General features: G+C 39.8%; 1 protein-coding gene across 1 annotated transcript in view; it reads left to right on the top strand.

Moving 5' to 3' along the window:
* Positions 1 to 24,428, top strand: part of CTNND2 (catenin (cadherin-associated protein), delta 2) — a 538,576-nt gene that overhangs the window by 508,303 nt on the left and 5,845 nt on the right. The window contains exons 17-18 of the mRNA XM_010571474.1: positions 12,034 to 12,160; positions 18,671 to 18,802. Coding sequence (XP_010569776.1) covers positions 12,034 to 12,160; positions 18,671 to 18,802 — 259 coding nt within the window. The remainder of the gene's footprint in view (positions 1 to 12,033; positions 12,161 to 18,670; positions 18,803 to 24,428) is intronic.

Below are 24,428 nucleotides of genomic sequence, written 5' to 3'. Positions count from 1 at the left end.
TTTAAAGCATCTTCTGAGTAATTTTAGAAGATAGAGATTCTATAACCAACATAGCAAAAAAAATTATAGTCTTCAAATATATACTTTCCTTTTTTTCTTTCTGTTTCAGTCTTCCTTGCCTAAAAACATGTTATTCACTTTTAAGTGAGCATTTTAAATGCAGCTTTTTATCAAATGGCAATCTTGTTAAATACGCAATCATGAAATCATCATTGCTTTCAGTACTGGAGAAAAAGTTAGTATTTTCGTGTGTGTGTGTTGAATTATTATTAATTCTACATTTTATGCTGTATATTAGTTTCCAGTGTTCATGTAAGATAGGTTTGCCTTTCCCAATGCACATGCAAATATGAAGTATTTCTTCATGAAAGCAAAGGTGTATTTTCTATTCTGCAGGAAATAACAGGTAGTAGCTGCAGACCGAAGAATAATCTGTTAATCTTTTCACATTCTTTCTTAGAGACACAAAACCTCTTCAGTGAGGAATGATACATTTGTCTGGAATTTTGTTTTTCTCTTTACCTTGATGTTCCTTTTTTCAACATCATTAGCACTAGGCAGCATCACTGTAAAGTATAAACTTATCATTTAACCTACTTCCCCTTTTGACTGCATAGGCCTTCCAAGGGGCTGGTTTTTTAAGATTCATTCAAAACTTTGTCAAGTAAATTTTAACATTTGTGGCTTTGTCATTGCCAGTTGCCTGCTTAAATAATATCGTGTTTGTCTATACAATAGAAATTTACATAGCATGAAGCCTAAAGAGGAAATTGAGCTGAGCTATACAGGTAAAAACTTTGGCATACGCAGAAGTATTCAGAAGTATTCACACATGGAAAAAATGGTGTATAAACTGTGCTTGAATTTTTAAACAGAAAAGGGCAGAAGAGGAAAGGGGCTCTCAGCATCTGGCATAACACCAATATATTAAGTGCCCTCACCTAGCTGTATATTCGTTCTAAATCACTTGACTAGTTTTTTAAAACTATTTAGAAAAAAAGACAAAATTTATATCTAAAATATTACAAAATACTAAGTCAAACTTAATGTTATTTCTATTTTATTTTAATGCAAATAGTTATTGTTTCACTTGTGCAGTCAAGTAGATCATGTTCTGACTTTCCTAGCTTATCCATCATATCAAGTAATATTTTTCCTCATTCCTTCTAACCCACTTTGAGTTTATTAACAGTATCAGACAATACTAGAAAGAGAAGGGATTGCCATTCTGTTATTACAATTTTTTTTTTATATTTTACTTGGCCTAAAGAGGGTAGAAAATCTTTTGGAATCCAAAATACTGATGTTCTTACCTTTAGGACAATGACAACACATGATGGAGTATCAAAATTCGTGTTTCTGCATCAATTGTTAGAGGGAGATATTTTCAAACATTTTATGCTTCTGAATTCCATCATTTATTTCAATCATTTTGCATTTTACATAGTTAAATTCTTTGTGATACTCCCAGCAAAGGTTTATGTACTATGCAGTATCACCTACCATTCCTTTAGGCATGTCTCAGTTGTTTCAGTATTTATATGTTTCTTTCTAAAACATTTTCCATGTTTACTATGGTATTTAAAATAGTAGTAGTAATGTAAGATACAGTCTGTGCTGAACTGAAGATTCAATACTGGTGATAGTATTTTCTTGAAAAGAGTGCTGTGTAGCTGCAGCCAGACCTTACCCATCCTTACACTATTTTGGTGCGGGCTTTTTTCCGGAATGGTATCTGAAAAAATCAGATATGATGACTAAGCACAATTAAAGCCAAACTAATGGTGATTTTTTTGCACTTCTTGCAAATACTTGTATGTCTGTGTGATGACATCTCTGCATTTTTGCTGGTAAAATACCAATATGTGCATATATGTATACGCAAATGGGGACGGTGTATGTAAAACTTACAACACAGCATGGATGTAGAAGATGCTACCTTTAAGCATGATGTCTGAACAAAGGGTATTTGAGAATACATAAAGGAATAAACCGTCATGGTGTGAGGTATGAGCTTAGAAAGTATCTGCAGCTATGCTTGACTGTTGCTTTTTGCATGAGGGCCTTAAAGGCATGATAGTGCTTTCCTTTAACACTGAGCATTGTAGCAAGCGGTAATTCAACAACCAAACTTAGCAGTAATACTTCTAAATTATCAGTAAGAAGTGCATGGAAGCTGACACCATTCTCATCCAAAACCTACTAGACTCAAGAGGTGCTAAACAAATACAAAAAAGAATCAGTTTGTCCAACTAGTTCTCTAGGATGAGCCATACATTTATGTGATGCTAAAGCATCCTCAGCATTGGTAGTGAGTCTTGTGGTAAGCTCTAGTTGACTTATGTGGGAATGACTAGGTGTTTTTCACTCGAAAACCCAAGTCCATTTTAAGGTTACTAAGTACAGATTTAGAAGAGAGAAATTTAATCTCATAGTTGTGTAAAGTCTGTCTCTAATGTACTCCACCCTTTGAACTTCTCTGAAGAAAAGAACATTTAAAATGCAGCCCAAGAGTCAGTATCTTTGACTTGGAGCCTTCTTTCTGAAGGGAATTGTATAACTGAAGTTTCTGAAATATCCTTAGGGCAGAGGTACAAGTAGGCATCCAGAATCTGGAGGGTTATGCGTAGGTGGAAGGTCACATCTACAGAATTTTTGTTCTCAGAAGTACGGTTCCTCAGAATAAGATTGGATTTTAATACTTGAATACAAAGTAGATACCTAAGAAGATTATCTGCATGTCTTTTGGGACTGGGAACATTTTTAGTCCACTTAAATAGTGCATTAAAAATTTTAAAACAAATATAAATAACATTAATTAATGGCAAGCAAAGTTTAGCTGGATTCAGAGCTACAATACTGAAAAGAATCCGAAAGTCTTTCTAAAGACTTTCAAAAGTCTTTTAAAGATACATGCCAAGAGAAACCATTTTTAATTCCTGTCAATCTTTTTCTCCAAAATTCATTCAAGGAACATGATTTCTACGATTCAGAACAAAATAGCATTTTTAATTAACTTGTGTGCTTGATGTTTGCATATGTAGATTCAGACACAGATAAAAGCACATGTGTAGTAAAGAGTATGGGCGAGAAACTCAGTTTCCGCCAGCAAACTTGAATGGGTGTGTTGGATGGCTGCTTATGGTTTTGCAAATTAATCAGATCAGTAGAACTTTTACTAGTAGTAATAGCATATGCAAGCAGCACAGAGGGGATGGAAGTCAAATTAAATTTATTGCTATGGCAATCAAAGCATATTTTCCTTTCAGAGGTAAATAGTCTAGCTGTGATGGTCTGATGCATAACACTGGGCACCTTTTTGCTGATGCTCCTCTGTGTTGCTGTACTTATGCTATCATCATCCTCATTCTTCTGGGTCCTGTAAGGAGGTTAAAAGTGTTTAACATGGCCAGTACATGTAAATTCAATCAAAGTTCAATGAAATATTAAGCTGGTGCATCAATATCCTACTTTCGGTACTTTGATGTTCTCCGTGATCTAATAATGGGTGGGGAAAAAATTGCCGGGAAGTCCTTATTGTTTCTACCCTCCTCTCTTCCTAAAACTGCTAACAGAACTCAAAAATGGCCTAAATATATCTGCCATTTCAGACTCGAAGAAAGAAACCTCATATTTTGAAATGAGTCTCTTTTGTAGTATGTGTGCTTTGTTCTGAGTTTTTTTACTTCATTTACTAGCCGATACAGTTTGTCTTGATAAAAGAGCTATAGCTTCTTCTTCCTGCAGAAAGTAGAAATGAAAAGTTTCCCTGGCAGTTTCTAAATTGTTTTTATTACTTTTAATTTTTAAAAGTGCTTTTAGAGAAAGTTGTGGTTCCTCTAAAATGAGAGTTGTAGGCTTTGGTCCAATGGTTTGTTCCTGCTTGAGTTAACAATACTAAAGCTCTTATTTACCAAACCAAAAACTCTTAAAGGTATTTCAGTAAAAAAGAATAGGCATTTCTCATTATCAATGTCTAAGTGTGTTGGTAAACTAGATGTTCAAAGCAGCATATCCTTAAAACTCATACGGCTTAGCAAACTCAGATCTCTAACTCTCTCATTTAAGTGTATTCATGCAAGAACTTTTAGCATGAGTTTATCTAGTGATTTTTCCAAAGGGGTGCTGATTCCTTGTTTGTCAGGCAGCTACACGTTTGAATAAAATGATCCCCAATTTTCAGCCACAGTGCCGCTCTTCAGGAAGCGCAAAGTCCTGATGGCTCTCGGTCACAGTCAGTGTCATCAGTCCTACCACGTTCTTCACCATAAGAGACAATGGTGCAAATTTTATTCTGATAATGATTTTTTTTCATGTTTTATGTTCACAGGTATAATAGAAGAGTTGTAATTGGTTGATTTTATGGTTTAATGCATGGAAAGTAAGAGTAAGAGGTGGTGATTAGTTTCTAGTCTTTGTAAGGACATTAGGCTTAAGAAACTGACCCTGAGCATAAAGTAGTGTTTGTCCTGCCCCTGAGATTTTGTAGCCAGGAGCCAGAGCTTACATTTCTAGGGCATAAACATGTGAAGATAGGTGAAATGGCATTACTGGAATGAAAATGACAATGCAAGTCAAAAATTATTGTAAACACTTTCTTGGATGCAAATTTTTTTGTGCATACAAGATACAAGCAAAACTAGTTCTTTGTGATTCTAACAAATTACAGCTTATATACCTTATGCAGGGGAAGATAGGAGAAGAACAGAAATTCTGGCTGAAGGGCTAAATACTGCCTTCATTTCCTCTAAAATATATTAAAACAGTTTTATTTCTGTTTAAGAGGCAAAGTGATGCTTTGAAAAATGAATTTATTTCATTTTATTGCAGTGTTTTGAAAGGTTTATTATTTAGCTGCATATAACCTCAGCAAAATGAATAATGAACTCTGCCGTATCTGAAGTCTTGTCCTTCATGCTTTGCCTCACATACGATTCCCTTTTCTTATAGCTATTTTATTCATCAGATTAGGTCTTGTCATCTTCACAACTTGCACAACAGGAAATCAATAATTAATTATGGATAGGTAAAGCAATGCCTCAGTGATTTCCTGAAACATCCTAGAGTTGCACTATATAAAACAACCAGGGATAGTTACCTAGCTGTTTCTCACTTGGATAGATTTGACAAGTAATTAACATATCTCTCCCTTATCATGTGTCTCTTCATAGCTAAAATCAAGGGATGAGATGTAAAATTATGGTAGAAGATACGTGATTAGAAGATGTTAACGCTGCACACAAAATAAAGCATCTGAAAAAGAGAAAACTAGCCAAGGCCACCTGTGGGATTTTGAAAGAAAAAATTGGGTGATACTCTCAGAAGTATATAGTACCTCAGGCTCTGCGATGACAAAGAAAAACCAGGGAGAGAAAATATTCCAAATGATTTTGGGGTGGAACGCGGACAATAGGAGAATGGCTGTGCTTTCAGAGAAGCTGAGATGGAGGCTGGGAGGTACATGTCTCGCTTTGAAAAGAATGAGTTTAACCACTGGTTCTGAAAATGTTATTTTAAAGAGCCTACAGAAAACTTAATAATCCTCATCCAGCGCCAGACAGTTTTGCTGTGGTTAATGACTCTCTGACTAGGAGCCCTTCTTTAAGCCTCCCGCTGCCCTAGATACGTATTTCTCGTTCAGCTTCTTAAGCAATTGAACTTCTGCTGTGTCTTGGATGCAGAAGTGGTCACTTATAAGTAAAAGCCATTTGTACATTGAAATTCAGAGTAGAAAAGGGTCAAGCCCACCGTGCACCATAAGAAAGGAGACCGAAGCAGTGCCTGTGCGTGTGTTTGCGTGTATCAATCCCTACTCCTCTCTTCAACAACTTATCTTGAGTTACCACTTTGGACGCAAAAGACAAAATCCTAGAGGTAAAAATGTCAATATACTGCTAATAATTGTTTGTAGCTTAGCTGATGACAGTAAAAAAACATCAGGGAAGTAGTATCATAAAGCAGATCAATGCCCAGGAATTCTCTACTGGTTTTGAGTTTTCCTGGAAACAACGCAAGCAAATCCAGAAAGGACAATCCCTTCAGGAATCGTTTACTGATAATAGGATTTGGCAGTGTAAATTCAAAGAAAAAATGAAAGAGCACCATTTTTAAATTAGATAGTTTACCTAAAACTACTTGGTTTGTTTTTCAAGAGTGTTTCTAGAGTTGTTGAAGTTATAAGAATTTAGTTGAAATCCCTCTTCCAAAATAAACACACTTCCAGTACGAAGGCGGGGGCTTTTTTTAGAGAACAGCCATCTCTCCATCTCTCCTTCAGCTGCTGATATTTCCTTGTCAGCTACTTCGGCGGCACGCTGGGAGCAGTCTTGCTAGCCCACTGCAGACTCAGGTGTGTTGGTAGGGGTGGTTAGCCTCCGCTGCCATGGGGCTGGCACAGGGAGAAAAGTCAGGCTCGGTATCTCTGTTGAGAAGCACTGGGAAATGTATTTATTCTTCCTCTGGTATGAAAAGAAAATAATACGATCTCAGGTCGTAAAGCCTAATGATAAGTCTGGTGGTTGGTGGACATTTAAACCACATTTTTCAAAAATCCCATTTAAAAGGTCCGTGAGATACATATGTGGATCACCCCAACCTTGTTACCATTTTAGATTTCTCACTGCAGTCAAGTCGTGCACATAACTTTCATATGCCAATGTATGTAGATAATTTGATCCAATTCTAATTTCTGTTATGTCTTATTAGCGTCGTGACAACAAATTCCCAGTGAAGAATTGCCCAGACCTGTGTAAGTCTGATGAGCCTTGACTTAATTCACATCAGATTTATCTTTTACTCTAGACAGTGTCACACTGGTGCACACCAGTGAGGATGTTTCATTTAACCTGACAGCAGTGCTTCAGCTTGCGAAAGAAGCAACACCAGCAACTCAGAGTAATGTCTGGCTGAGTTTCAAAGCGAGTAGATCCTACATTACGTACTTACAGGCACTTTGCCTTGTTGCTGTGTCACCTACTTCTCACTCCATGGATGGTGGGTCTAGTTACCGATTCCTGCAAGTGGTTGCCTATCAAAATTTCACATTTCTACAGCTTATTGCCATTACAGGAGCAGTTGTTATTACAGTTAATATCCTGGAACCAGTAAAGTGCTGGCTGACAGATAAGGAAGTAGGATGCCAAAACAAGGCTGGACCTGTATGCTTCACATCATTCGGAAAAAAGTCTATTAAATCAAGTCCCAAGAGGATCGGGCCTGAAGCAAGAAGTAGCATGCTGGAGAGTTTGTAAACTTGGGGGAGGCAGGACACAACATTCTCTGTAGTTTCTCAGGTTTTAGCTGTTTCATTATTGGATCTGTTGCATCATTTTTGTTTCTTTTCCCTAGTGAGATTTCTCTGCTTCCAAGAAGTTGCCCTCTTTCTTCCTGACAATGTTAGGACATCAGTGGCCAGGAGTCAGCGCAGACCACGCTCTTCAGCCTTGAAAGATACTGATGTGCATGCAGCCACCACTTAGTGCTTTTTAAGTCAGTGTCTTCTTAGCAGCTGGCCAGCATAACCAGTCAGAGGGTAGGGCTTTTTTTATTTTTGCCGTATGGCTATTAGCATACGAGCTGATGTGGGGTTTCTTTCTGAGTGGATGGCGTGAGGTCATCCAGGCTGGGCACCGCACCAAGGCTGGCGATGTCGGTGCTCCGTCCCCAATTCTGGCACCCATTCCTTGGCCACCTCAGTGTATCTGGCCCCCTCTCTTTCCTCTCTTGTCTGTGAATCATTCAGGCAGGAGCTCTGGTTCCCCTTGTGTCATCATGGTGTCAGTTCCCATCAGGGCTTAATTTCCTTCAGTCCTCATAGCATTGCTGTACTGCAAGTGAGACAATGGTTTATCTGATATCACCTACCTCTGCAAATCGTCTCCTCAGGTCAAGGACTCTGCTACCAGGGAATTCTGAAAATTTGAAATTCTTGCAAACACAAGAGAAAACTGCTTCCTCTTTTCCCCTGTATTTTAAACACAAAAAGAATAATGTGGAAAACCCAAATTATATCTTCATAAGAAATAGGTGTTTGGCACAGTAAGTTTAGTCACCCTGGCAAAATAATTATTTCCCATGGACTTGAAGAAAATTAATTATTTTCAAAATGTCTTAAAGTTGAGCAGGAAGACAAAGGACCTGTTGACTCCTTAAGCCCAGTAAAAGGTGATCAGTGAGACTACAATATCACTTTTGTTTTCTACAGTGGTTATCCAACCCCTGCCCCAAATCTAATCCCTGCAGCTTTCCCAAGAACGTGTCTTCAGAAACATGCTAATCAAGCTTTAACATTTGGACTTTATGGAGTATAGCTGAGGGAGAATATATATATTCATTATAGTCAAAATATAGAGAAATGCCCAGTAGAAGGTACCTTGGAAGAGACAATAAGGATGAATAATGGTATTTCTGTACTCTGGTGGTTCTGTGCCCTCCGGTAGTGTGCAGTTGCCACCTATTAATTAATTAATTGCTGCCAGTTAACAAATGCATCCATTCTGTAACAGAACTGCATTGAATTTCTTGCCAATTTGTCAGATCTTTTTGTCTTACTCTTCCTCTCCTAGATCATGTTTGTGGCTGGTAAACTGGTTTCTGAAATGCAGCCTCACACACTTTGCTTTTGAGTTAGCTTTCTTCTCTGCAGGACACTGCTATATACTGTACCTTTAAGTACCCAAATCAATTTAATTAAATTTCATTACAGGCACTAGAGCTGAAACAAACTAATGAAAGCAGCCATCACGTCAGGTGGTATTTATCTTGGCATTAAATTGAAAATACTCCATTTAGGCTCTTAAAAATTAGTTTCAATATTTAACACTAATAGCTTTTGGAATTGTTGATGGGGATAGTTTTAATGAATTTGTTACAAACTGTTTACCTTTCCAAGGAAAGAAGCTTGTTGCTTGCGGCAGAAGAGAGCTAAAGATAGATGACTTTAAAGTATTAGGGTTTTGAAATACTGTGAGGTCTGGGAGCTGCCTGTAATGCTGTTGAAAAACAGCATGGAGGTTGTCGCACAGTGATAGCAATGTGCTTTGTTTAGTCCAAAGCAATGCCAAGTCACCGCAATACCTGTGTTAGAGTTTATTGTTTGCCTGACTTCTTTCATTGAGCTGATCAGGCTTGAAACTTGGAAGTTTGTAGCAGATTTTATCTGAAGACCTCATTATGGGGGCCACTCTCGTCAGAGAGAAAAAACGAAAATTTGCAGGGAGGAGAAGGAAAAACATCTGCTGCACAGAAGAATGCTATTGCCAGCATCCCAACTACAGCTGGATTTTGCTCCCTTGCTGTTGAGGCACCTTGCAATGCTGTTTCTGAGGAAGCAACGTTGACAAAGCACCTGTGGATGTTCTGCAGAACAAAACTGATGCCATGCACTATTCCTGTAGAGTCCGTGGGACGGTGCAGATAGCGGGGATTTATTTCATCCACTTCACATCAGATCCAGGGTCCAGGTATTAATGTAAACAATACAGATGGATTAGACAACAGGAAGAAAGGCTTAGGGGAAGATTCAGGTCACTTTTTTTCTGACCCGCATGCCAGGGATTTATTTGAGGGGAACAAGGGTGCAAAAGGAGAGTGTACCTGGCCATGCATGTATCCGGATCCACAAAGCTGGAAGTATCTCTGACTTGCACTATGTAAGCATGGCTGATGTATCCTTTTTCAGGCAGACAGTAGTAAATAGTCCATTCCATCTCCTTTTATCATATCTAGAGGCTGTCCTCTTGGTATCTTCCTCTTCAGCAGTCTGTTTAAAAGAAAATAAACTATCAGAAAACTAACAGAATGAATTATAGAGAGTCACCTTTCTGGTAGAAACTTCTCACCCCAGAGAAGGAGGAAGAAGGGAAACATTTTTCTTCATCGGGATAAAGGCATGGGCTTGTCACATGTTTGCTATTTCATTTTTATAGTAGAGAAATCACCGTGCCAGTTATTATTAACAGGAGATGTAAAAATAATGCTAACTATGTTATTTACAGTCTTACTGCTTGGATAAGTTTATTGGACTTAAGCTATTCATTATAATGATAGCTATAAACTATTAGTTCTTCTTAAATATATATTTTTTTTATAGATACATACTATACATATGTATAGAAAAGTTTCTAATAATTTCCAATTTGAGTTAACATTAGGAAGTTAGGGCTTTACATATGTTTTTGTTTGCATTCTCATTGATCCTCCCACGAGATTGGAGGACGTGGCTTGTGTAGAAGCTGCTTGTTGGAAATGAAAGACTGGATATAGAAAATTTTTGTTTAAGCAAGTGGTATTAAAGATTAACTATTTCTTTTTTCAAGTTACTCTTACTATTTTTTATTAATTGACAGGTTTTCTTCCTTATATTTTCCTCTATGACTGTCATGAAATATGAGGTGCAGTTCAGTGTACTGTCCTAAACATGAGTGGCCTCCGTGGACAATCGCTCACTATCGACTCTAGGGAAAGTCCTGACTCTACTGTGAAAGCCATGGCCCAGACTTCGCTCTTCCTTTTTTTTTCCTTTGAAATTACGACCGAGATACACGCATGTTGATACAAATGCGTTATGTAAGGAGTATAGATATTCAGAATCTGTAGTTAGGTGTCACTTCTGTCTATCCTAATTTACTTATAACATTTCCCTCTACATCAAGTACGAGTATCTTCTTTCCTGCTCCTTTGTCACACTCTTGCTGAGTTCTCTTTCCTAAAAGTTTAGTGGAAGGGGGATTTTCAAGCCATTTTCTCGTGCAATTCCACGAGCCAGGTGCCTGTGGTTTCTGCGGAGGGAACAAAGTCAGCGAGATGCCTTGGGCAAAGGCAGAGGATGGGAGGGGGTGGGATTCAGCATTGGATGTCTGGAGTAGCCTGAGGTAGGGGGTGGGAATAGACTTTACGACCTCAAAGGAGAATTATTCTTCTTTAAGCAAGAGGAAAATTCCAACTGGGTTTTGGTAATATATTATTGTGTTTATTTCTGTTCAGCATTTCATTGCAAAAATTTTGTTTAGCACCATGCCAGGTGCTTGACTTACTTGCCACTGAGCCCAACAGAAAGTAGGCATTTTTAAAAGGCTTATGCCTTCAAGTGCAAGCCTGGGAAAACTCTGTGGTACTGATTCAGATTTAATATTAAGCAGTGATAAAGACAATTAAAACCTATCAATACATTAAGACATTTGAAATACTGTCATTTAATAAGAGCACTAGCAAAAGTCAATTTATTGTTTCATGATACTTTCAAACTATTTTTAATATCCTTTTAAAAATGTGAAGTACATTATTTTGGATTATTGCATTAAATTATGGTACAGGAACAAAACATGAATGATTTAAAGTCTCCTTTTTCATTTCTGAACCAGCTGTTTCTAGTGTTTGTATTACTCTGTCTTTTATTTTTAAATACATCCCCATTACCACAGTTTTAAATAGAAGGAATAGAATTTCTTTCTGTACATCTTGGAGAAAAATGCAACAAAGAAAATGCATTGATTCTTTTTCCCTCACATGTGAACAAATGGGCAATTAATGTAACTAGACTATAGATACCCAAATAGTTGCAATAATTTTGATAATCCTGGAGCTTCCCCATCTACTTACTCCAAAATTTCCTCATAAGATAGAAAAGATTTAAAGCAAAAAATTATTTTTACCATGAAAACAAGCAGTCTTGTGATTTAGATTATTGTATAGCCAGAATGCCATTTGCAATGTGAAAATAGAGGCATGGAAAAAGACAGAACTATTAAACAAACAAGTAAACTAAAAAGTTGTTCAGTGCTTTCATAATTTGAGGCTTTCTCAAACGTATTATTTCATAGAACTTTCTGCATTTTAATTTTTTTTCTGGTGTGTCAGTACAGTAGGCACGTTTTATCCTGCACCGCTAAGAATATTTGCCACCCAGTGGCAGGAAAAAGATAGTAGCCTACCTGTATATACATAGTGAAAACATTAGAGGAAAATACTCTGTACATAAAATGGGGAACTGCATGGCGTTTTCGTTGACTGCTGTCGCAATGTTTGATGTTGCAGGATGGATGGTCGCAGTATCACTTTGTAGCCTCATCTTCAACAATAGAAAGGGATCGGCAAAGACCGTACTCTTCATCACGCACGCCCTCCATCTCTCCCGTGCGCATGTCTCCTAACAACCGCTCAGGTAAGACCAGGCTTTCAGGACTGAAGTAAAGACGGAGGTAATCCATCACTGTCATTTTCCTTCTTTAAGCAATGTCACTGGCATCCGGATTTGTTGTTAGCGACGGTGGAAGGGCACAAAATATATTCTTTACTCTTACCTAAATTATCTGTCCAAAACAGGAATTTTTATTGTTGTTGTTTACACCTTGTAAAGTTTTACAGCAAAAAGAATATTCCATAACTTTGTGTTATGAATTCTTATGCACTGTTTTCCTGATTGGGATTACCTGACTAGATCTGAGGGCAGTGGTGCCCATTAGCAGCATGAGGAAATTCTGTTACTCACTTTGCTAGTCATGAAAACCGCTATGTTGCTTATGACCACTCTGCACACTTAGCAGAAGTTGAAGGAGCCACATGATTCTTTTTGTCAGCTTTTATTCAGATTGTATGTGTACATGTATATAGGTGTGCATACACATGCATGTAGAAGTTTCACAAAAGGTTAATGACGGGTCTTCATGTAACGTAGATGGCATATTTACACCAGCTATCATTAATTCCGTATGATCCATACAATGAATTAATGTAAATATCTCAACTTAGGCCTCAGTGTTAATTAATTTTTCTGTTCAGAAATCTGGGCATTTTCCCCTCAGCTTATTCTAAGGTAGAACATACCTTGGTTAGATAAAACCATTCCCAGCGAAAATCTTCTAAGATAAACAGAGTGAAACAGTCAGCCTTTCAATGGGCTTTTTACTAGTTGTTCAGTCAAGTGTTGTCATTCCATAGGTGTACCAAGAGTTTGGGATTAAAACTGACCAAACTGATTATTGCCATCAGCATTGTGCCATAGTTTTGGTTTTTAAGAAAATTGTTTTGTTAATTATCTAAAAGCTGCATCTTAGTCCTGCAGAATAAGCACTGAGGAAATTTGAAATTGTAGCCAGAAGTACAGTGAGAGCTGCTATTCAGTTTTCAAAATCTGTCATTGCACAAGTCCACGAAGCGTTTTTGTTCCTTTTTTCCTTCTCCAAAACCTCATTTTGACTGTAAGTGCAAGGCACTTGAGTTCTTTCTCTTGCCAGGACTTCTTCCTCACTTCTGTGACTCTATTGCTTAAAGAACTCTGTTGCTTAAAGAAGACCGGCCGAGGCGACCGACTCCGGCACAGGCGCATTCTGCAGCGGAGCGGGGGGATCGTGGTGGTCGGGGGGGGTTGCCCAGGTGGAGAACCCCCTGCAGCAGGAGGGTGAGCTGCAGGAGGCGGTGAGAAGGCTGCGTAACGTCGGGGAGGCTGAGAAGGAGTTAGCTAGCTTGGTTCCAAGCGCAGTCTGCACTGGACCCACGGCCAAATAGCCAAAACCTCCCCCACCGGCACGCACAGAGGGGAGGGGGCCAATAATGCAGAAGAATGGAAGCTTGCAACGGCAAGGAGCAGCAGGGGGAAGAGAATTCCCCCGAAGCCTGAGGTGCCCTTGCAGAACCTCTTCACCGCTCTGCAGACTGAAGAGGAAAGAGCCGTCACATCAGGAGAGGCACTGGAGCTGGAGCTCCCCGAATAACGACCAGCGCAACTAAAAAAAGGCAACGGGCGATAATAGTAGGTGATTCTCTTCTGAGAGGTATGGCAGCACCCGTCTGCCGACCTGACGCGCTCTGTAGAGAGGTGTGCTGCTCACCGGGGTCTTATATCAGGGATGTCACCAAGAGACTACGAAGCCTCCTACAGTCCACTGACTATTATCGGCTGCTGTTGTTTCACGTGGGCACCAGTGATACAGCCGGGAGCAGTCTGAGGAGGATCAGGAAGGATTACAGAGCCCTGGGAGCAGCGGTAAGGGACTCTGGGGCACAGGCAGTTTTTTCATCAATCCTCCCAGTCAAAGGGAAGGGGTTTGAAAGGGCCAGTCAAAGCAAATCAACAAATGGTTACAGGACTGGTGCCACAGCCAGGGGTTTGGCTACTTAGACCATGGGACTCACTTTGAGAAATCTGGTCTACTGGAGGCTGATGGGGTCCATATGTCAGACAAGGGGAAAAGCATCTTTGGTTACAGGCTTGCCAAGCTGGTGAAGAGGTCTTTAAACTAAATTTGCAGGGGGAGGGGAAACTCGATCCATCCCACTCCTACCAGTTTGATGCCAATGCCAGCAATAGATGCCCAGAGCCTGGAGAGGGATCACAGGTCAGCGGGAGAGCACCTGAAGAGCAGCACAAAGGAATTCCAGCCCCTCCAGCCAGTAAGTCAGCTTCATCGGAGGCCCAACTTAAATGCCTCTATGCAAACACACATAGCATGGGAAATAAACAAGAAGAGTTAGAGATGTGTGCACGCCTGCAGGGTTATGATCTTATTAGCATCATGGAGGTGTGGTGGGATGGTTCCTATGACTGGAATGTTGGAATGGAAGGATATAGGCTTTTTAGGAAGGACAGGCAGGGAAGACAAGGAGGGAGGATCACCCTCTATGTCAATGACCAACTGGAGTGCATGGAGCTCTGCCTGGGGATGGATGAGGAGCCAGCCGAGAGCTTATGGGTCAGGATGAAAGGGAGGGCAGGGACAGGTGACATTATAGTGGGGGTCTACTATAGGCCACCTGACCAGGAAGACCAAGCAGATAAGGCCTTCTATAGACAGACAGGAGCAGCCTCACATTCACAAGCCCTGGTCCTCATGGGGGACTTCAACCCCCCCGATATCTGTTGGAGGGACAACACAGCAGGGCATAAGCAATCCGGGAGGTTCCTGGAACGCGTTGATGACAACTTCCTTCTCCAAGTGATAGAGGAGCCAATGAGGAGAGGTGCTGTGCTGGACCTTGTTCTCACCAACAGGGAGGGGCTGGTGGGGAATGTGAAGCTCAAGGGCAGCCTTGGCTGCAGTGACCATGAAATGGTGGAGTTCCTTAGGGCAGCGAGGAGGGTACACAGCAAGTTCACAACCCAGGACTTCAGGAGAGCAGAGTTTGGCCTCTTCAGGGATCTGCTTGGCAGAGCACCATGGGATACAGCCCTGGAGGGAAGAGGGGTCCAAGAAAGCTGATTAATATTCAAGGATCACTCCCTCCAAGCTCAGGAGCGATGCATCCCAACAGACAGAAAGTCAGGCAAAAACGCCAGGAGGCCTGCATGGATGAACAAGGAGCTCCTGGACAAACTCAAACACAAAAAGGAAGCCTACAGAGGGTGGAAGCAAGGACAGGTAGCCTGGGAGGAATACAGAGAAATTGTCTGAGCAGCCAGGGATCAGGTTAGGAAAGCTAAAGCCCTGATAGAATTAAATCTGGCCAGGGATGTCAAGGGCAACAAGAAAAGTTTCTATAGGTAGGTTGGTGATAAAAGGAAGACTAGGGAAAATGTGGGCCCTCTCCAGAAGGAAACTGGAGAGCTGGTTGCCTGGGACATGGAGAAGGCTGAGTTACTCAGCAACTTTTTTGCCTCAGTCTTCACTGGCACGTGCTCCAGCCACACCGCCCAAGTTGCAGAAGGCAAAGGCAGAGACTGGGAGAATGAAGAACCACCCACTATAGGAGAAGATCAGGTTCAAGACCATCTAATGATCATGAAGGTGCACAAGTCCAGGGGGCCTGATGAGGATTTACATCTGCAGGTCCTGAGGGAACTGGTGGATGAAGTGACTAAGCCACTATCCATCATATTTAAGACAGACTGAGAGAGTTGGGCTTGTTCAGCCTGGAGAAGAGAAGGCTCCGGGGAGACCTTAGAGCAGCCTGCCAGTACCTAAAGGGGGCTACAGGAAAGCCAGGGAGGGACTTTTTACAAGGGCCTGTAGTGATAGGACAAGGGGTAATGGCTTTAAACTGAAAGAGGGTAGATTTAGAGTAGATGTAAGGAAGAAGTTCCTCCCTGTGAGGGTGGTGAGGCACTGGCCCAGGTTGCCCAGAGCGGCTGTGGCTGCCCCATCCCTGGCAGTGTTGAAGGCCAGGTTGGATGGGGCTTGGAGCAACCTGGTCTGGTGGAAGGTGTCCCTGCCCATGGCAGGGGGGTTGGTCTTTAAGGTCCCTTCCAACACAAACCCGTATGATTCTATGAGTCTATGAACATACTTAAAATTTGGATGAAAACTTACTGAAATGAAATGAAAACATCAGTTATCCTAAGACTGGAAAAGGAGAAATATAGTGGCTGTTTCTGAAGGAAGAGGAGCCCATGTAATTACAGACCAGTCAGCTGAACTTCATTCTAGAAAATTGCTGGAACAAATAATCACAGTCTGAGCACCTCAAAGATAGTAAGAACATAAGATACTGCTTAACTCCAGGAGTATCTATTTCTACATAGTAATATAAGTTACAGTCTGTCTGGTAGTATCCGTGTGAAATCCAGACATTGGTTCGATACAACTTGTTCTTACAAAATCCACCTGAACTCCTGCTACAACATAGTTAAAGCGCTTTGTGGAAAAAATAGTCAGTAAATGAAATCCACTGTAATCAGTAAGACTCTTTCCCACAAGATTTTTATAGGCAAGCTAGCAAACAGTCGAGAAAATGACATGTGTGGTAAATACAAAACTGACTGAAAGCCATTCACAAAGAATGGGTATTGCTTATTGCCAAAATGGAAGAATGCTTTGCTTGGAGATTTGCCTTGGGCCCAGTACTCTTCAGTGGTTTCATTAATGACCCAGATAATACACAAAGGATGCCTATTACTTCTGCTGGTGACATAAACCTGGGAGAAACTCTTATAACTTGAAGGACATTATTGGAATTCAGAGTGATCCTGAGAAATTGGAGATACTGTCCAAAGGGAAAAAAAGATCCAATCCTTTACAAATAAATTCTAAGGAGAATATCTGGCTAGACAAAAGTTCTTTAGAAATGATTTAGGGATTTTTTGTCAGTTGCACACGAGTTGGGAGATGGAGAAATCAGGATATGAGAACACACTGAATGGACTGTAATTGTTTAACTCGAATAAGAGAGACACAAGATGGGGGCAGCGGGAAGAGGTACGCACCAAGTACTCAAGCACGTAACAGCCAGCTGTGAAGAGGAACGACATGAACTTTCTCTACTTTCATAGCAGACAAATGGAAATAATGAGCAGCGAGGAGTCAGGCTAGACATCAGGGAACATTTCCTAACAGTAGGGAAACAAAGCACTGGAACAGACTGCTTGGAGCAGTTATGTGATCTCTGTCATTAGAGATCTTTAGTTTTAGATGAAAATCTGTCAAGAATTATTTTGGTATACTGGATCCTACCTTGGGGTAAAGAGTTGAAGTAAATGAACTCACAATGTACCATCCATCCCTAGGACTTGGTGATAAGATGCTTAAGCTAGCGTAGAGAGCTCTGTCTTCTTCTTTTCTGTGTCCTTTAAGAATAAGGGCAGAAAAACTTGATACCGCTTTTCAGTCTAATGTCAACCAATGATTTTATGTCTGCTTCAGGTAAAAACTCTGAAAGAGGGCGCTTCTGGATTGTAACACTTGCCAGAAAGCAGTTGCTCTCACATGGGAGGAGAGAGATAATTCCCACAGGGAACAGAGAGAGATGGTTTTGTCTTCATCAATCAACTTTGTTCAAAACACCAGAGTGCTTAAAAGCATTACCAGAGTATGCAAAACAAAATGCATCCCTCTGTTAGCAACTTTTTCAAGGTTTGCAATTCTGTTTTGTTCCCTGTTAAACTCAAGTTGCCATTAGCTGATTTGGTAATTTAATGTCATGTTTCTTTATATCTGCTGGATTATCAGCTTCAGAATTACATCACTATTGACAAGCAATTTAAAAGCAATCCCCAATTTTAATTCTGCAGTGCGTGAGAATCAAGTACAAACCCAGTTCTCCTCCTAGTCACCTCATACTTTCCTCCTTTCAGCCATACTATGAGTTGATGAAGGATTTAGTTTTAATAATACCTTAACGTAGCAGTTGTTGTTTTGATGGCAATTGTTCATACATAGGTATTTAAAGGCAGAGAAATTATTTGAGTTACCTTTAAGTGTTAGGCATTCTTTGCTATATGTTTTCTATGAAAAACACCTTTCTTTTCTTCCAGTCTCCATTAAAATCATTTAATTGGTCTGTTTATTTTCAACAGAGAAGGGAAGAAAACATTTTATAAGGGTTTTTCCACACAGTTGAAAGTTAACGGTCTTTTCAACAGAAATAAATTAACCGTTTTGAGAAAAAAATGGAAGTACCTATACCAGAAAATTTTGACAAGTTAAAGAAATTTAAAAGCTAAAGGAAAAAAAAATTATTATTGTTGTACTATTTTCATAAGCATCATCTTAGACGTTAGGTGTAAGTGAAGAAACATTCAAAGAGAAAATTATGTTGGAGTTGATTGTCTCATGAATACATTTGTCCTGTACTTGAAATAACAGCACCTTTTCTTTTCCTCTGTAATGTGGTAGTGTTTCTCCAAACAGCTTATTGTTAGTATGCTAACAAATATAAACTTTACTGAAATGTTTACTCTAGAGTTAAACACTACATTCAGTCATATGTGGCAAGAAAAAATAAATCCATTTTTGTGATCTAGCAAGTGCCCCAGCCTCACCTCGGGAAATGATCAGCCTAAAAGAAAGAAAAACAGACTATGAATCAACTGGAACAAACGCCACTTACCATGGAAATAAGGGAGAACACACTTCTAGGAAAGACACCATGACAGGTGAGATTATGCTTGCATAGCATACCTAAAAATCAGCTGTGATAGACTGCTGATTTTATAGGCTTGGCTGGGTTTACTGTACTATAGAAAAGAGTCAACTGCTTTGGTTGATTCCAAAGTTGTAGCCACCTTAAGAAAAACAGCTGAAGAGATATTTGATGTTAATGAATACAATACTATGTGAAAATGATTTGTGAAGACCATGTTTCTTCACAGAAGAAAGGCTCTAAAACCGATTTTACATTTCTTTTTAATTTTACGTTTGTTTTCATCTCAGAAGGAAGTTGGTACATCACTTTGAATTAACTAGTGTTTCTGCAAGCTTGACAGTGATTGAGCATGTGCAGTGATCCCTAACGTCTGTCTTTTGCAGGGAATGGCTTTCCGGGTCTGGTTAGCTTATTTTTGCACATCATTCATTCCTAGGAAATTTGGTAGCTGTTTGTAAAGTCTATCCGTGTTACTTTCTCAGCTGGGCTGATTTAAATGCAACAATTTTCTCTGTGTATGTTATGGCATCTATTGCAGGTTTCACTGAAGGCCTCTCTCCCCTGGTGAGCTCATTAACCTGTTAGCATTTCAGTAATTACAAGATTTTGAGTGCTTTGCCCAGTACTGCACCTCTTCATTAATTCTCTTGCAAAATACATGTTGGTCTCCATCACCATTGCACAGGCTTACCTAACCTCTGTTGAACATTTTGTGGATTTATATAGCGCCGAGCAGCAGGGTGCCCTCTTCTCCAAATGCTCCCTCCAGGCAAGTGAAAAATCACGGTGAGGAGTCACTCTGCACTTTCTGAGTGCCTGTTACCTTCTCCCGTGCCCTCTGTCGAGGTCTTGCTCAGAGGATGCCAGAATGGGTTGTCTTTGTGTTCCTCAGCTCACTGGGGACACTGGGAACATGCTGACTCAGCATCAACCCATCCCTACCAGCTCTCAAGACCGGATTCAGCATATGATGATACTCATACTGCACCTACTGTCTTACACGCTATTGTGTAATCAAAACCTAAAGGCCAGCCTTTGAATTTGTGTGAAGACACAATACAGAACATTAATTAGCATGAAAGTGAAAATCTGAAGAAGAGGAATGACAGTGAAGAGCGTTTGGAAACCACAGAAATGACGAGTGTCCCGAACAACATCTGCAGGGCACTACGTGAGATTGCAGCAGATTTAGTCAAGGTATGCATTTTATGTATTTGTAATATTTTGAGTGTTTCATAGTCGCTGCACAAGGTGGTTCTCTAAAACACTTCAGTGGTCCTTACTTGTGTGATTGTGAAGGACAGGACTGCAGTTTATTCAGCACTTTCTCAAGGATCCATGAAGAGGGAATCTCAGGAGTAAGAGCAGCAGGCTGAAAAGGCAGAAACATTAGTATTTTGTTCTAGCTGTATCTGCAAATTTAGAGTACCAGATTATATCAGAAGGTTCACCCCAAAAAAAGTGTTTCCATGTGGAAAAAATGTGTTTCTTTGCAGATAGTCCTGTCTCTCTCCACACATTAAAAAAATTGGGGTTTTCTTTTTCCCCAATCCTTTTCATTTTGTCTTTTACTGCAGTGTTTTTCTTCTCCCATTCCTGTTTCCCTTGTTTCCTTTCTCTTTCAGTATAATTTTTGGAGTGTGAGGTTTGTGCTTCCCCAGCAACCTTTGCTCCACTTTGATTTTTGCGTCGTGTTTTCCTTTAACATCTGCTTGTATTTTGTCTGTTTTTATTGATCTTTTGGGTGGTCTTTTAGTAAGGAAACTTGAAACTCTCAGCATCATGCTCAGCTATTGACTGTTTTTCCAGCTACTGAGCTCAGTGAGAAAAAACAAAACCAAACCAAAATCAAAGTATAATAATATCTCACAATCTTACATGACCATTGTACAAATGAATATGGAATTAACAGATCACTTTCTCTCTCTTTCAGATCTCCAAATCTCTTCTCATTTGGTCTGAGCTCAAATGAAGCACCATTTTAAGAACAGAAGAAAATGACAGGAGTATTGCTCGTCAACGTTCAACATGAAATTTGTGTAACATATTTGTAGCTCATTAAATAATAAATATTTCATTAAAGAACAATATAAAGTCGGTATTTGTGATTTTAATTGTGAGACATTTTGGCTTTACTTGGCTGGTCTAATATAAATTCGTGTAGCAAGTTCATTGCAATGCCTGTATTTCATTTTGTGCATCAGACAGTGCATTGCAGCTAATACATCCACAGAGCCTATGGGACTTAGATAAATGTTTTTTCAGGTTCCACCTGGCGTATACATATTTTGAGCTGCTCCTGTATTTTGTGCCAAGCTGATGTATTACACAAAGCTTTCCTTGACTTACGGATTTACACAGAACGTGGAGCCACAGCTGTAGTCCCAATTTATCAATGACTGTCTCCATGCTCTTCTCTGAAGCTCTTCTCAGTTTATAGTTCAAAAGTTTTATGACCTCTTGGCTGGGACTGGAATGAATGTTTTTTGATGGATTTTCGTAGTAGAAATGTTGGCTTCTTGCCATTGTGGGGAGTTGTCAGGAAACCTCTGGGAAAAATGGAGAATCTGTGAAGTAAACAGTTTGGCTGAAGATGATAACTTCTATTGATTTCACAAGGACAGCTAAAAAATAGAGGAACAATATCAAAGTTCTCATTGCCCTCTTCCCTTCGCAGGTTTATGATGCCTTGTATATTTACTATCCATCTTCTCTTCTCTGTAGAAAATAATAACCAATAATAAAATTTTATCACCTAAAGTATATTTTTAAGACAAAAAACTATTATATTCCTTTTAAAAAACCAGGAACTATAAGTGCATGTAATAATGTTATTTATGCCATGGTGTTTTCCTTCAGAACAGGGAAGATAAGGTTACTGTATCCTATCATGGGACTCCTACTCTAAAGTTTCTTCTACTTTGTTAGTTCCCTCACTGAACTAGTATGTGCATCACAGTCTGCACCCTGTATCTTCACTGTTACCAGCAATAACACTTTCTGATTAATTTATTTTCTTTTGGTTGTCAAGAATCAATCATCTTTACTTTTGTTATTTAAACTTACTTGCAAGTCCCTGCACATTCAGAACACAAACAACCACCATCATCTTACAGTAGCTACGGATGCTCGGGCTACTTGGAACTTATTATTACTTTAAGAAACCATAATACACTGTGATCTTTTCTCATGCCCTTACCTCATCTTTCACCATGCAGGAAGGTGGCAGCGGTAGTGACAAGTAATGATCTCTCTTAGCTGAGATCGGTGAGGCACAGAAGCATTTTCCTTTACTGTCTTGAACTAAATTTTAGAAAATGGGGTCCTGCTGCTTATAGCAGAAAAAGTGGGTTACGCAATGCCAGATGAGGATGACTACCTGTCCAGCTGAGCTTTCCTTTCTTACTGTCAGTCTGTGTTTCTGAGGGCAAAAGGCTTGTTATTTCAAAGTGTCTGTAAACGTGTTCAGAATAAGTACTTACAGGAACCGAAAGCTGAATGTTAAACTATGAATCAAGCCGGGGGGACGGCTTCAGTCAGTGATATCTTTGTCACATAAACCACTGAGTGACAAGCTGTCAGCTTTGCAGAAAACTGCTGTGGGGAGCTATGTGATTTTTTTTTTTTTTTAACTAATATCACCTTGAAAACTGAACGAGGAAAAAGGAAGGTATTTTTCTATAACGTTCTTTATGCAGTGCAACCACAAAGTACTACAGGTTGATCATAATACTCATTTTAGAACCTTCACAATTTTCCCTAGTAAAAAATACCTCTTCAGTACTATCATGTACTGATGGTTAGATACTGCATCAAATACACACATACACACCTGCAGTCGTCACTCCTCAAATCATTTCATCTGCAGCTACAATTCTCACATCTCTGTAAGGAAGGGTGGCTGCTGGAAATCTCCATCTCTTACTCCTTGTACCCCTTTCCCTTCTCTTGCCATGTTTTAGAAAAGAATATTATCTCCTTAACCTCTCTTCCTCTCTGTTTGATAATTTTACTATGATGGTACGTATACGATATTAACAGCAAAAATCAGATACTAACCGCACAATATCTGTCCATCCATCTAGCTCATTTTCTCCCTTCTTTCTTTTATATTTGCCCTCTGCTTTTGGACAGCAAGAGTCAACTGCTCACTGAAGCATGGCAGAGCGGGAATGGAGTTCCCAGGGATGCCGCCTGCGTGTTCAGAAGCAGGTACTGGAGCAGGGCTGCATGCGTTGCTAGCAGCTACATTGCTTGACTTACATTTCCTCCAGAGACAAAATTATCTCAGCTTCCCACCTAGACTAAGCCAAGATTTCTTGTTCTTGAACTCTTGGCATTCATTTCCAACCATTTGATGTGTCTGGTTTTATTACACTAAGAAAAGAATACTACTTTTTTTTTTTTTTTTAGCATTTTAAACTTAGGAATTTGTATCCACACCACTGCAGTGAAATCAGCAACGCAGACCTTGCAGCTGTTTTTCATAAGCTGATACTATCCATTTTCCATCACAGAATATGTGATCTGGGAGACTGTAAGTCTTCAATCCGGCATGTGACGATTCTGAGCACATCAGTGCAAATGTCACAGTAGTGCATTGGACAGCTATGCACCAACTCGGGACTATTAGGCATGGCTATTAGTGGCGCATATGTACCATATGCCTTTTTATATACCTGTAAAAAGATGGAAAGGCCATGACCCTCCTTAAAGTCTCTCCGATTGCCTGTAGGAACGACATATAAATTAGTATGTGTCCAGTTTACTGGTTTTCATCAGATTCTTCATAAAACCCTCAGACGTTGTACCTTATACCAGTCTTTTAGTCTTGACATCAAACAACCATTAAGTCCTGTCTAGACTGAATATATTCAGTCATGCCTGACTAAAAACTTGCATGCGTGAAACTTCAACCCCACTTATCTTGCCATTTATATAGGTGAAAACAAAACGGTCACAAGAAGTTCTTCCTCTGTTTATGAGAGTCCAACACACTGAATGTCACTTGCATTTTTTTCAAAAAGTAGCACTTCACAAAATGGGTAGCTGAAACACTAACTCTGAGTATCTTAAGGTCTTGAGAAGAGGAATTTGTATAACCCACCTTCCAGCACTTCATGGGACAAGCATAAAACTCAGAAAAACAGCATAAAAAAGATGCTATCAAGGAAAGATCTGGCAGTTGTACTACTGAGAGTCATGCTGTTGTGAGATGTACCATAAATAGCAATGCTGATGCAGACTCCTCTAATACCAAAGACTGTCATCAGGAGGGAGATTTTCAAACACTAAAGCAGAGGATGCAGCTGGAATATAAAAAAAACCACTGAAATAACAGTCAAGTCTCATACATCACTCAAGTTAGGTGACAAAATGCAGCCTGAACAGAACCTCTGCAGATCGACCCTTTGGCACTAACATCCATGACCAAAGACAAACTACTCAAGCAGTCATCATTCCCATCTCTTACCACCTATTAGCACACAGGTGGGATTAAGAGTACCTACCACTGGAAAAGACCAACCAACATCTGTTACTAGAGTTTGTATTCTTCCCACCTTCAAAGAAAGGATCCTGCTGCAATCCTTGGAGACCTCCAGAGCTCTTCTCCATTTCCTGCACAGGACTAGGCA

The sequence above is a fragment of the Haliaeetus leucocephalus genome, unplaced genomic scaffold, assembly GCF_000737465.1.
Source record: "Haliaeetus leucocephalus isolate CR32 unplaced genomic scaffold, Haliaeetus_leucocephalus-4.0 Scaffold328, whole genome shotgun sequence".
In the NCBI taxonomy this organism is placed as follows: domain Eukaryota; kingdom Metazoa; phylum Chordata; class Aves; order Accipitriformes; family Accipitridae; genus Haliaeetus; species Haliaeetus leucocephalus.
The sequence above is the reverse complement of the archived record's forward strand: the minus strand, read 5'-3'. Positions and strand labels throughout refer to the sequence as shown.